We start from the raw sequence: 14,965 nt of genomic DNA on the forward strand, positions 1-14,965 counted from the left end.
TATTAAGGCCTCCAAAGTGCTAGGTATGTCTATTCGGGCCAATTCGTCCTTCAGGGATTCAGCTAACCCTACGCGGAACTGGTGGTGCAGAGCCGCCTCGTTCCATTGGCAGTCACTACGCCAACGCCTGAAGTCGGCGGCATATTCCTCCACTGTCCGGTGACCCTGCCTGAGCGTATATAGGGCCCTCTCGGCCGTTGCGGTGCGCAGGGGGTCGTCATACAAGAGGGCCATAGCCTCAAAAAATACCGTTACCGACTTTAACAGGGGGTCTCGATTCTCTCGGAGCCAGTGGGCCCAGTCCTGGGGTCCTCCCTGTAGTAGGGAAATAATGAACCCTACCCTCACCGATTCGGAGGAAAAGGTCCGGGGCTGGAGGTCAAAGTATAACTGACAGGAGTTACAAAAGGCCCTGAATCTCCCTTGGTCTCCAGAAAAACGTTCCAATGTGGGGACACGGGGTTCTGGTGCGGGTTCCCCAGGCCCCCTGGTAGAGGTAGCTAAAGTCTGCATGCGACTCTCCAATTCCGTATAACCCTCCTGTAGGCCCCTAATTCCCAGTGTAAGGGTCTCCATCCGTTGGCAGATGTCGTCCAGAGGGGAAGTTCCCCTTCCAGGCTCAGTCATCGCCGCAAGGTACTGTCAGGCTCCACCCAACGGGATCTCTAGTGGTCCACGGCACGGGGTTTCCCAGGGCGCGGAGTCTAAGTCCCAGTCTGCCTTTTCACCAGGGCCCCTGATGGTGGGGATGGACTTGGTGCAAGACTGAAACCAGGTCGCGTTCCTGGGCACCCCCGGCGGTGGCAGAGGGGTCCCGCTGGGGGTATGTGCCCGGGTTGAGCCTGCTGTGACGGGGATGACAGATCCTGATCTGAGCGGGATGGATGGGATGACAGATCCCGATCCGAGCGGGATGGATGGGCAACTGTCAGGAGTGGACGAGGTCAGACTAGCCGGGTCGGAATTGTGCGGGCAGCGTGGTACAGGGGGAGTAAGCGGAGAATAGTCGGGGTCACAAGCCAGGTTCAACAGGTAGCGGGCAACGAGGTACCGAGGGTCAGGCAGAAGGATGGTCAGGGACGAGCCGGGGTCAGAGCAGGAGAAGGTAAGCATAAGTCAGAACAGGCAGAGTTTGGCAACTAGGAAGCGTACTTACAGGACTGGAACAAGACCTTGCGGCAACTTGGAGATGCACAGGCAGCTTTAAATAGGGCGCCCTGCTCTCCCATTGGTGCGGCCGCGATCGCTACTGCGCATGCGCGGCCGCCGCGATCGCCGAGGATTCTGCGCTCGCCGGCTGGGACGGATCGGCGGTCTGCGCATGCGCGCGCCGCCGAGGACCCGGGATCCCTGACACAGGCCTTCTCGTCCAACATCAGTGCCTGATCTCACAAATGCGCTTCTGGAAGAATGGTCAAACATTCCCATAGACACACTCCTAAACCTTGCAGAGAGCCTTCTCAGAAGAGTTGAAACTGTTATAGCTGCAAAGGGTGGGCCAATAAAGTTCATGTGTGTGTAAAGGCAGGCGTCCCAATACTTTTGGCAATATAGTGTATGTGGAGATATATATATATATATATATATATATATATATATATATATGGACTCTCACATTTCTATTCCATTGTAGATCTGAGCACTGTTGCTTGTTATTAACCACTTGCCCTCCACTCTATAGCAGAAGTACTACTACAAGACAGCAGGGCTGTGCTAAATCCGTTTTTTTACCAAAACATATTCAAGCTATAGTTATATCATGGATGTGGGCTGAATGTGCACACTCTCAGGTTTAATTTGAGGATATGTGCATCCAAATTGGAGGAAGGTTTAGGAATTGTAGCTCTTAAGAGTAGCCATCCCTCCTTTTTCAAGGGACCAAAAGTAATTGGACAATTGAATCAAAAGCGGTTTCATGGCCAGGTGTGGACTACTCCATTATTTCTTCATTAATTAAGCAGGTAAAAGGTCTGGAGTTGATTGTGGTATTTGCATTTGGAATCTATTGCTGTGAACCGACATCATGCATTCAAAGGAGCTGTCCATGCAAGTGAAACAGGCCATTGTAAGGCTTCAAAAAATAGACAAATCCATCAGAGAGATAGCAGCAACATTAGGAGTGGCCAAATCAACAGTTTGGTACATTCTGAGGACAGAAGAATGCACTGGTGAGCTCAGCAACATAAAAAGGCATGGACGTCCACAGAAGACAACAGTGGCGGATGTTCACAGGATCCTCTCTATGGTAAAGGAAACCCCATTCACAACATCCAGACAAGTGAAAGACATTCTCCAGGAGGTGGGCGTATCATTGTCAAAGTCTACAATCAAGAGAAGAATTCACGGGAGCAAATACAGAGGGTTCACCACAAGGTGCAAACCATTCAAAAGCCTGAAGAATAGAAAAGCCAGAATAGACTTTGCCAAAAAAAATCTAAAAAAGCTAGACCAGTTCTGGAAAAGCATTCTTTGGATGGATGAAACTAAGATGAATCTGTACCAGAATGACGGGAAGAAAAAATGTGGAGAAGGCTTTTAACAGCTCATGATCCAAAGCACCCAGCATCATCTGTAAAACATGGTAGAGGCAGTGTGTTGGCATGGGCAGGCATGACTTCCAGTGGCACTGGGTCATTGGTGTTTATTGATGATGTGACAGAAGACAGAAGCAGCCGGATGAATTCTGCAGTGTCTAGAGATAAACTGTCAGTCTAGATTCAGCCAAATACAGCAAAGTTGATTGGATGGCGCTTCACAATACAGATAGACAATGATCTAAAACACACTGCAAAAGCAACTCAGGAGCTTTTGAAGGAAAAGAAGTGGAATATTCTGCAATGACGGAGTCATTCACCTGATCTCAACCCAATTGAGCGTGCATTTCACTTGCCGAAGGTAAAACTAAAGACAGAAAGACCCAAAAAGAACAACTGAAGACAGCTACAGTTAGAGCCTGGCAAAGCATCAGAAAGGAGGAAACCCAGTCTTTGGTAATGTCCAAAAGGATTCTCAAGAAAATATTAAAAATGAACATTTTATTTACGATTATATTAATTTGTCCAATTACATTTGAGCCCCTAAAAATGGAGGGACTGTGTATGAAAATGGTTGCAGTTCCTAAAATTTGTACTTGATATTTATGTTCAACCCCTTGCATTAAAGCTGAAAGTCTGCACTTCAAATTAATTTGGATTGTTTCCTTTTAATGTATTCTGGTGGCACACAGAACCAAAAGTATGAAAATTGTGCCTGTGTCCAAACATATATGGACCTAACTGTATATATGTGATTTGCATGTCCGAGTGGGGGGGAGTGCACTGCTATTGGCGGCTAGAGATGTCAATCATCAGGTCCTGGCTGGCGATTCCCGGCCAGCACTCACCAATCATCAGGGAAAGCTGACAGAGGAGAGACCTGTGTATAAACAACACAGGTCTCTCTCCTGTAAACATAGACATTCTGTTTTGTATCTCTCTGCACAACAGAGAGATACAAAACAGCATGTCTCCCTAGTAAAACACACACTGCACACAGTTAACCCTTTGATCACCCCGGATATTAACCCCTTCCCGCCTGTGGGAAAAATGAGCTAGGGCTAATGCTTCAGGTATACACAGGTATGCTTCAGGTATATAGCACATAGATAAATGTTCAGATAAGAAGTCTGGGAACACAGCCAAAACGGCAAGATGTACTGACTGAGGTTAACAGTTTAACAGAGTAAGTTAAGGTGAACATCATCTGGTATCTAGGTAGAAAAATAACAGGTACGCTTTGCTATTGGATAAGTAAGGTCTTATTTTACTATTGGATGCTTATGGGGTTCTGTTTTACTATTGGATATTTGGGTTTGTGGTTTTTGCCTTTATAAACTGTAATGTACGTAATAAACTTTGCAATCTTCCTGTATCCTACCCGTGTGCTTGGTTACTTTGATTGCCCGATCGATCGAGCCCGTGCCACACCCAGACGCCGCGCGGCATATAAGAAATAAGAATATAAGGATTCCAGGAAAGAGGGAATTCCTAACACCGCCCAGTGCCAGTGCTTTTTATTAGATCTGATCACTGTATTAGTGTCACTGGGGATGTCAGTGGCAGTTAGTCAGTTCCCACCCAGTTTCAGAATGCCTGCCGCAGTCTCACTATAAGTCACTGATCGCTGCCATTACGAGTATAAAAAAATAAAAATAAAAACTCCACTATATATACACTGCCATTTGTAGATGCTATAACGTTCACATAAGCCAATAGATTTACACGTATTGGGATTTTTTTTTTACCAAACACATGTAGCAGGATACATTTTGGCCTAAATTTATGAAGAAATTTGATTTTTAACATTTTTTTATTGGATATGTTTTATAACAAAAAGTCAAAAATATTGTTTTTTTTCCAAAATTGTTGGTCTTTTTTTGTTTATAGCACAAAAAATAAATAAATGCAGAGGTAATCGAATATCACCGAAAGAAAGCTCTATTTGTGGGAAAATGGCCTGGTCAGAAAGGGGTAAATCCTCTGGAGGGCAAGTAGTTTATTACAAGTTTGTGTATACTAATCAGACAACAAAGCGGTATTTGAGATGTTTTAAGATCAGCCTATCTGGAACAGCAAAGTCTGGCTTAGTCCGAAGAGAAACACAAAAGCAAGGCCCACCAAGATGGGAATCCTGTGTCCATCTATTAGTAATGTTTAGGGCTGGGCAGTTTAATGGTGGAACCATGAGTAATTGCCTTCCTCACTGACTGGCTCCTTCCAAACGGATTGCGCGGGGCTGGAGGGCGAGACCGACTTCTCCGGGACATCAGCTGTCCTGTGCTGGGCAGTGCTGGAGGGCACCGGCCCATCAGCAGCATCTCTGAGTGGCAGGTACATTACTGCAGGCCAACCTCTGATGATGGGGTATGTTGCTGGTGCGGGGGAGTCGCGGTTCTGAGACTCTACCCCTTTCTGAAGCTCCAAAGCAAGACATCCTCCGACCTTTCGTTGTTCCTGCTTCTCAGTACACAGTCCATTATGTAGGTTGGCCGTACATGTGCACGGTGGCAGATCGCTGGGTAGCAGCCTGGTTAATGGCACCTCACAGTGCCCGCACCTGTTCCATGCTACAACCAGTCTCTCCCAGTCCAACCAGTCTCTCCAACCAGTGGCATCACTAGGGTTGGTGTCATCTGGTGCGGTAAACTGCAGAGACTTCAGACCTACTACAAGAGATGTTCAGAGACTGCAGACATACTACAGGAGATGATCAGAGACTGCAGACCTACTACAGGAGATGATCAGAGACTGCAGACATAATACAGGAGGCAGTCAGAGACTGCAGACCTACTACCAAAGATGTTCAGAGACGACAGACATACTACAGGATATGATCAGAGGCTGCAGGCCTTCTACAGGAGATGATCAGAGACTGCATACATAATAGAAGAGACGGTCTGAGACTGCAGACATAATACATGAGACGGTCAGAGACTGCAGATGTACTACAGGAAATGATCAGAGACTGCAGACATAATACAAGAGACGGCCAGAGACTGCAGACTTAATACAAGAGACAGTCAGAGACTGCAGACATAATACAGGAGACGGTCAGAGACTGCAGACGTACTAAAGATGGTCAGAGACTGCAGACATGGTACAGGAGACAGTCAGAGACTGCAGACACACTACAGGAGACGGTCAGAGATATTGTGCAGTGGCACTCAGTGTATAGTGATCAGGGTTTTTAGAGAGAGAATAGCACCTTTTCTATGGGCACTGGGCAGGAACACTCTGGCTGGATGGTATAGATTTAAAAAGAGTGAGCCCAACTTGCTATGACCTATGGCTGGGATGTGGACTGTGAGCCCACCCCTCCACTGAAGTCCCTAGAAGGGGAAGTGCCCAGAGCGCCTGCCGGCTGCCGCTTCCCTTATCCACCTGGGTCCACTATCCCTCTCTCATCTCGGTCAGGGTCCTCTCAATCAACCGTCGGCAGGGATGTCACGGTCACTGCCTTTTCCAGGCTTAACCCCCCAAATGGCAACTTTGGACTCCCCGCACTCCTATAGGGGTCTCCAACCCCTCCATGAGTCCTAGAGCAAATCAGCCTCTAAGCTGTAAGAGTACCCAGGTGTCTACTAGAGTAACCTCCAGTATGAAACTTCACAGACCCACGGGAAGTGCAGCCGCCATCTTCCTCCTCTCACATTCTCACACAGCATGCTGGGTGTACTGGGCAGATGTATAGGCATGGCCACGCCACTCCTCGTGACTCTTTGGCACCAGCCAGACTGCCATGCAGGAACTTAACCCCTGCCACTCCGGGCTGGAGTACGCTGACTAAATTGCAGGCGTTGCTATAGATGAATCCTGGCAGTAACACTTGGCAGTTGGTTGGCAAGGACAGGACACTTGGCTCCAGCCATTGTTGGATGACTGGGTGTCAGTAACAGTTGTAGAGATGATGATCCGCAGCAGTTGCCAAGGACAACAGCTCGGCAAGGGATACCCTCCCCCGCTGAACACCATGGTAAAAAGAGAGTCACTGAGCTCAACTGATGCAGGGCAGCTGAGCATATGTAATCCACTGGGTTACATGCCATTCCAGTTGCTCCGGGCAATGACAAGCACGAACATGTGGCAAACACTGACAATGCAGGCATAAGCTTTGTCAGTGGAGCACAGGCCACAGATGTGTGACTCGAGTGCCGCAACCCTCCCTGGTTGCTACAGGCATTGATGAGCAGTGTAGAAATAGAGCACACTTTACTGTAGTATGCAAGTATTTGCAAAACTTAGTCTTTTGTTGTAGCCACCTGAGGAGCAGCAAAAAGACTTGTAGGCATTGATGAGCTGCTCCGGTTGCTTTGGGCAATGGCAAGCATGATGATAGCGAATATTTTATTGTCATAAGCAGGCATGCAGTATACATAGTCTATTGTAGGAGCAAGTTTTTGAGCAGCAAAGGGTCATTTGTAGACTGATGAGCTGTTCCAGTTGTTCCACACAATGGCAGGCAAGACAATAATGGCAGTAGACATTTTATGAACATTGGCAGACACATACAGAGCATAGTCCTTGGTAAAAGCTACCTGTGGAACAGTGTAAAGACTTTCAGATAAGTCCGGCATGGTTGCTATTGGCAACGACATTAATAGTGACAGTCCTTCAAACACGACAGTCACAATTCCAGCGGAGCAGCACACCTTTCCCGCCGATTACGTGACACTTTCCACTGCTGCAGCACTTTTCTCTGGCTCGTTGGTTGCTGGTTGCTAGGGGCAACAGCCATAAAGGTTGCTATAGGAGATCCTGGATGAGCCCCCACATGTAGCACTACCCCCTTAGGAGTTGCCATAGTTTTGGGTCCCCCTATAGTCCTGCACAGCCAGCCAACACACATTTTCACATCAACTTGCATCCAGGAGGCAGTAAACAGTCCTGGAACTTGTTTTTTGAAGTTTTATTAGGGGAATTGAACTTGGATAGAATAAGGGATGCCCAATGGAACTGAGAATCCCAGGACAAAATCCTGGAACTATATACAAGTTTTTTTTTACAGCAAAACAGTCTCTTTTGGAGAGCTAGCCAGCATCTCCAGTTGTACCACCCCAGACCCCAGATGAATCCTCCTCTCATCCAGCTATCTGAGATGAATCCATAATTCGGGGGTCCAATGCCTACCGTGGTAAAGTAAGACAGTCCAGGGTAGTTACTAATCTGGTTTCCCACCAGAGTGCTCCTTGCCCTATCTGGCCCAGGGGGTGCAGGTCTACTCACTTAGTCCTTCTCCTGTGTTGCCGGTGGCTATCTAGAGGGGTGCTACAGAGGTATAGACTCCAGAGAGAAAGGATTTTGCCCATGTACAAATCATTTGTAATGCCTCATCCTGAATATGCAGTTCAGTTTTGGGCACCAATTCTCAAAACGTATATTGGGAAACTGGAGAAAGTGCAGAGAAGGGCAACCAAACTGATAAGAGGCATGAAGGAGCTCAGCTATGAGGAAAGAATAGCTGAACTGAATTCTCTCATGAGAAGGAGATTAAGAGAGAATATGATCAACATATCCATATAGTGAACTTGGAGTAGAGTTATTCTCTTTTTAAGGTAGAAGGTTATAGACTAGTAATGGCTCATTTGTTGCCTTCTGAAGAGAAATCTGTGGGTGGATTGTTTTCCAGAGAGTATTTGACAGGCAGTGAGGAGGCAATATTTTACCTCCTCACTGCCTATTTAAACCCCCAAAAACCCACACCTCTGTGCCTCAACCAAATGCATGGCATGTGGTTGCAGGGCAGCCCCATTCAGTTAAATGGGTCACATTTGCCAGGCACTATTTCCCACTGAACACAATAGCGAGGATAATTTTTGAAATACCACAATGTAAGCCTTCAAAGCTGTGGCATGTGTATACTTCATCCTCTTGACTTTGCATCTTAAAGGGTACAACAATACCAAGTCGCAATATCTATTACCATCTGAATAAAAGTGACGACAAAAAAGCCAGACTGGAGCTTGCCAAAATGTATGTTAACATGCCACAGGCTTTCTGTTAGAATGCACTTTGGGCTTATTAAAAACAATTAGAGTGTTTTGGTAAGATACAGCAATTTACAGAGGAAAAGAACACTGTTCCTATTTTAATATGCAAAGGAGGCTTCACAATGTTAAGGTGGTTGTGAAGGGTGAAGGTCATAGAATGCATGAAAGTAAAAAACCTTCTGTGCTGTGCTCCCCCTTAGCCTCACTAATACTTACCTGCGCACCATCATGATCCAGCGCTATGCATGGGAGCCTTGGCTGTCCCAGGTATTCGACTCCTCATTGGCTTAGATACAGCAGTGGGAGCCATTGGCAATCACAGCCAATGAGGAGGGAAAGGGGGGCAGGACTGAGCTATGCTCTGTGTGTCCTATAGACACACAGAGGTGGCTTGGGTGCGAGCATATAAGAGTGCCCCCAGAGCAAACAGCTTGCTCTGGGGGAACTTAACAAGGGTAAGGAGCTAAAAGTGCCAGTGGGGAACAGGAGGATGGGGGATGTTCTGTGCAAAAGCATTGCACAGAGCAGGTAAGTATAACATGTTTGTTATTTTAAAGGAAAATAAATTAACCTTTAGAACCACTTTAATGGAAAGCAATGTTGCCTCTGGCACAAGATTCCTTGAATCTGTGTGTGACACTATGAAATCATAAGACTATCAAGGCATTCTGGAATTAAACAAAATACTCAATGTTAGAAAGCTTTGTCTCAGTCACAGGTCATTAACCCTCCAGCAGAATAATGACCCAAAGTACACATCTAACAGAAACCAAAAAGTGGTTGAAAGGCAGGCATTGGAGTGTTGTGATGTGGCCTGCTATAAATCCTGTTTGATTCCAAAACAATATTTTTGGAAAGAATTGAAACGCAACTGGAATAAGAACTTAAAATTTAAGATAAATGTGTCAGTTTCCTCAAGAAGAGTGGGATATATTGCCACTGGAGAAGTGTAGTAAGCATGGCTTATTTGGAGCTACAGAATATGCTTGATTGCAGTTATTTCCTCAGAAGGGTGTGCAATTAAATATTAAGTCAAGGGTATAAAAAATTATGTACATGCAATTTTTATTTGGTTTAAGATTATTGAGAATATATTAAGTCATAAAGAAAAATCAAAGTGTCTGCTGTGTGGACTATAGAATTAGGAATGGTGGATGCCCTTTAAATATATAAATACTGTATAATAATAATATGTTAGTTTTGACTAACAGTATTTCACAACAAATGTGAACACTTTGGAAAAAGGTGAAGGGGTACCAATACTTTTGGCCAGGACTATATAATCTTTTTATATGCATATCTACAGTGTGTGTATTATGTATGTAATTCCTATATGGAATTGATATTATATGTTATTTCTAACACTATTTCTAAAATGAAGTGCTTTTCTGACAACTAATACAATAATGCATTTTTCTTTTATTCTTATGCAGAGAAGTTACTGTGTATGTAGGTGTATTGTTATCTATCTGGATATGTTAAAATGTCACCTTGCCAGTATACACTGTGCCTTAAAGCACTCATGATCCCCTGTGTCATTCAAATCAGGACTGTGGGCAAGATGAAGAGTGTTGCTCAGGGCAGGCATGCTCTGGGGGAAGATGTACAAAACGCCTGGTGTCTGGCATTGGCAGAACAAGATGTGATCCTTCAGAAGAACAATGCCCCCCTGGGTTCTGTTGCTCCAAAACACAAAGTATGTGAGTTAACGGAATAATGAGATAGTTATGTTTACCTGCATAGTGAAACAAGAATGCAGGAACTGATCTTAATCTATCTATTTCACAAAGATCAATTTGCAAGACCCATTAACCCATAACAAGCAATTAGAAATCAGTCTGTCTATTAAGCCACTGAAAACTGTTTGTTTTGGTCTACTTTGCACTGATTTAAAAGCATTTGTTATTAAAGAGAACTGGTCATGGGAGAATATGCTGCACAAAAATGAGTGTGTTAAGTAAAAGGACTAGAAGTCCAAATTCTTCTTATATTGATATTACTACATTAGAAGAAAACAGGAAACAGCCAACTTGTTTCAGGTGCTCAAACATGTCCCCTTCTTCAGGGCTTGTGTTATAACTAGTTGGGAGTACTCAAAAATGGATTCATTATTTACCGTGTAAACTATAAACAATACCAAGGATCTGAAGATCAGTAGATCTTTGAGCCCACAAAATGCGTGGGCTATGCTATCTTTGCTGGGTATAAACTAATACCAGTATTAAAAGATTTTGGTCTCCTAGACATTTTGTTTGGCATTCTCAGACTTTGTACAGGTAGATCTTCAGCTCTAGGTCTCATTCTCATGGGTTACCCTGATTTTGTTGAGAGTAGCCTCACTGGAGCCACTGTGCTCTGTATTAATCTGACTGACTTACTAATAAATTGAATACAGGGCCTCATTTTCACCTGTTTCATGAGAGAATATGGGGCAGCCCTTTCTGATATCTTTCTGTTAAATGACTAGTATGCTAATCCTTTTGCCTAAAGCCTAAGTGAAGCCAACATAAAAAACAGAAGCACCAAGTGCAAGACACATAGCTTACATTTAATAGCATGTGTCCCTTGTACTGATGCCTCCTCTTTTAGTTGAAATCCTCTTCCGTCTGTGCCCCTCACTCCTATAGCTGTAATCTTCCTGTTTGGTGAGTTTTAATAAAACTAAGGTTTTATAACAGGCTCTCATTAAGAGAACTTGACTATGCCCACCTTTGTTGCCCAGCTCCTCCATGTACTACAGATTTTATGAATGAAATAGGACCCAGAAATGGAACAGAGTGCATGATTGAAAGGTCTTCCCCTCTCCTCTCCAAGGTTATGCAAATATACTTACCTTATCCATTGCTTCCCTGAGAGCCACTGCTCTTTTCTGTCTGTGACCCTCTATAATTTGGGTGGGCCTTTAGCATCCTCACTTATAATGCAGGAATGCTGGTCCTGCATAGTACTTTATGGTATCAGAATGCATGCAACTGACAGAACTGGGAAGATAAATAAGGTAAGTATATTTGCTTTATGTGTTCTCCCTAGACAAAGCAAGCATTTAAAAGTGATATTAAAGGCAGATTTAAAAAAAAACAAAAAAACAAACATGTCATACTTACCTGCTCTGTGCAGTGGTTTTGCACAGAGCAGCCCCAATCCTCCTCTTCTTGGGTCCCCTGCCAGTGTTCCTGGCCCCTCCTGCCAAGTGCCCCCAGAGCAAGCAGCTTGACGCTGCTCTGTGTGTCCATTCATGTATAAGCTTGGCTCTGTCCCTCCCCCGCTCTCTCCTCATTGGCTCATTGGCTGTGATTGACAGTAGTGGGGGCCAATGGCTCCCGCTGCTGTGTCAGCCAATGAAGAGGCTGAGGAAGAGTCCCTAGAGAGCTGCTGTTCCTATGCACAGTGCTGGATCCAGATGGGCTCAGGTAAGCATTAGGAGGGGCTAAAAGGGGAGCTGCACACAGAAGTTTTTTTTACCTTCATGCATAGAATGCATGAAGGTAAAAACCTTGATCCTTTAAAGTGATATTTTAGCTGCATAGTTAGTCATGTTGAAAAAAAGACAGAATCCTATACCCACATCCAGAACGAAGGAAGGCAAAGTAACCTGAATAAATCATGATTTGCACAATTTGCTCCAACAGGGAAAGAAATTTCTTCCTGATCTTCCAGGAGGCACTAGATTGACTAGATTGACTTCTGTACAATCAGGATGCCCATACATGGATCGAAATTTGGCTGGTCCCTTCTTAACTGGTTGAATTTCGATCCATGCGTGGCCAGCTTTACGAAGTATACTATACTATACTTTGATAGTCTAAAGTTTTCGTTTCTTTCATAGTCAGAAGCACCAGCCCCAACATCTGAATTTAGGGTGCCTCTTTTTCCCTTACAGGGACACATGGAGCCACCCTTTGGTGCGTGCTTCTGGGGTCAGATTATAGGGCAATGTGTAAATTGGCCCAGAGTCCTCATCAGCAATTTATTAATGACAGTGGACACATGTGCGCTGGTTCTAGTTTCAATGAGACATCCCAGTAAACATAATTAAATTAATGAAAATAATGTTATTAGTGTATGCTCCCCAACAGGACTTTTGTGAAGGCAATGTGCAGGAATCAGAGGATGCATTTGAATAATGGCAAAAGTGAGTTTTTTCAAAGAGTTTCTACAGGAACCTTTTAGCATACTGCTAAAGGATGCCTGTTTGTTGATGTGAAAACAAAAGAGGTTTTAATACTACTTTAATTGTTGCAGTGCTGGAGGAGCCACTGCAAGGGTCTTTTTTTCCCCAGAATTCAACTATAAATCAGCTTTGCACTAAATCCAGCAATCCCTTTTCCTGTTGACAGCATATCCATTTCCGGTGTGTATTCCACTTCCATCTGAAGGAGAACAGTGCCACAGTCAGACCAGAAGCCTGCTAAAAGTGATTACCTATGGTGAAGATTATGGTGCTACTCTGAATTATTGTCCATGTACAGAGGGCCTAGTGTGCTCCAGTAGAGGGTAAGGAAATGTCTGTGTAGTGGAACCCCCGGAAGGGCTGCTGGTTGATGATGAGTACAGCACAGATAATGATGATAAGAGTTCTCCCCTACTAGTGCGGAGGCTGCCAGCACACAGAGCACAGTTCAAGCACACTGACACAAGGAGGAGTCTAGGGGATTGTCTTTCATGATTTATTGCTAGAAATGTAAACACTGGAGAGGGTGCAGGGTATGGGATACTCCAGACTATGAAGTGCAATAAGAGGACACTCCTCTCTGTGTTCAAATCCTCAGAAACAAATCTTCAGTTAAAACTTCATGACACAGTCCCCCTTTAAATGACTAACGGGAAGTCCAGAGGTAGGGACACTGAAAGAAGGACTGCTTGCTCAGATATCCCAATAGTACACAGTCACTAGGATCTTGTGGAACAATCAGTACTCACAAGGCCAGGGAACAGCTGTGCCCATTCAGCTTCATCCAGGTGCTTTCTAGTGAGATTCTGCAGACTGGATCCCTCAGGGGTGGTCTCTGGGTTTTGAAGATAACTTTAGAAGTAGGCACCCCCCAGCCCTGCCACAGCTAGGACCTTGATTAAATAGCCATCCCCCACCCAAACATGTGGAATCCCTTCTACAGGAAGACCTTGCTACTGTCCAGTTCACACTGTTTATCAGCCTGTCCAGTCACCTACTGGGCCATCCCTCTCAGGTTATTGGCTGGTACTGAATACAGTAAATATTAAGGTACACTTCTGACGCTCTACTTCTTATGTTCTAGAAGCCTCCAGAATTCAGAGGGAGAATAGTGAAACCTGCAGCCTGTGAAACCTAAAGCAGCCTATAGAAATCAATTGTTGTTCCAATGACTACAATTAAACCATACAAAAAAAAAATTACCTAATATCCTAGCAGCCTGTGCAGGAGTTTTGCTATATATGGAATATTCATTGTCCAAAATGTCACCCATATGCCGTGTTGGGCTAATACTAGTGGAGTTGTTTATATTGCCAATCATACTGTAGGTACCAAGTAATGTCCACAGAGTTCATGTGCCATCAAATTTACTATCTAAAGGTTTTTATTACTGTCTTTCTCTTCCTATCCCTAGTTATCTCCATTACCAAAAGTTTTGTCCTGGTATCACAATGATAAAAAGTGAGGAAAAATGTTCTCAATGGAGTCATAGACAGCAATAAAGGAATGAGAGATATTACAATCCTTCCCCACTCTATTCAAAACTAAGAAAGGGTTTAACAATTTAAACTTTGGTGAAGTTATCCTTAATTTATTCTACCACCCCACTAAAAGCAACCTACCCAGTTACATACTTACCTTTAGTCCTGATCCAGTGATGTTTGCTGTATGACCCTGCTTGCCCAGCGCAGCATTCCCCCAAAAAATCTCTGTCTGACTTCTATTCACACTGTGCAGGTGCCATAGCTCCATTCATTCATACAGGATGGTCATACTCATAAGTACCACTGGAGACTGCCATGAGTACTGCTGTCCTATAGGTATGAATAAGGCTGCAGAGTACAAATGCAGTGTGAAGAGAAGCCAGCTGGAGGATTTCTTTGTGAAGGCTTTGCATTGCCAGCTTCAGGTCTAATTGATATTGTTGTTTGGGTCTACTCAGTGCATGTTTTAAAGCATAAGTTCACCTTTCTACAAAAAATAATAAATGCACATTTTTTTTGCAGGTAAAAAAAATGTGTGTAGCACTACTCTCAAGGGTTGCTTAGTAATTTTCAGGTTCCCTGTGAATCTCTGGCAAGTATGCATTGTTAATCAATTGCTGTAATAATGGCTCCTACCTAGGGTTAGGAGACTGATTGCTCAAGAAGTAAAGAAATAGCTGCAAAAACCTCTTCAGGGATGGTGTCAGCAGAGGGGCTTACAGATTCTCGGATTTGCTCCAATAAGTTGTAAATGGGAGCTCCTAGAATTCTTTGACTGGAATGGAA

General features: G+C 44.3%; 1 protein-coding gene across 1 annotated transcript in view; it reads left to right on the top strand.

Moving 5' to 3' along the window:
• LOC149452763 (uncharacterized) overlaps window positions 1-14,965 on the top strand; it is a 65,372-nt gene that overhangs the window by 30,137 nt on the left and 20,270 nt on the right. Inside the window, exons 3-4 of the mRNA XM_089688997.1 lie at window positions 10,073-10,220; window positions 12,862-13,018. Coding sequence (XP_089545123.1) covers window positions 10,073-10,220; window positions 12,862-13,018 — 305 coding nt within the window. The remainder of the gene's footprint in view (window positions 1-10,072; window positions 10,221-12,861; window positions 13,019-14,965) is intronic.

Source organism: Staurois parvus, unplaced genomic scaffold (genome assembly GCF_062004578.1).
Source record: "Staurois parvus isolate SC_StPar_1 unplaced genomic scaffold, SC_StPar_1.0 ptg000465l, whole genome shotgun sequence".
In the NCBI taxonomy this organism is placed as follows: Eukaryota; Metazoa; Chordata; class Amphibia; order Anura; family Ranidae; genus Staurois; species Staurois parvus.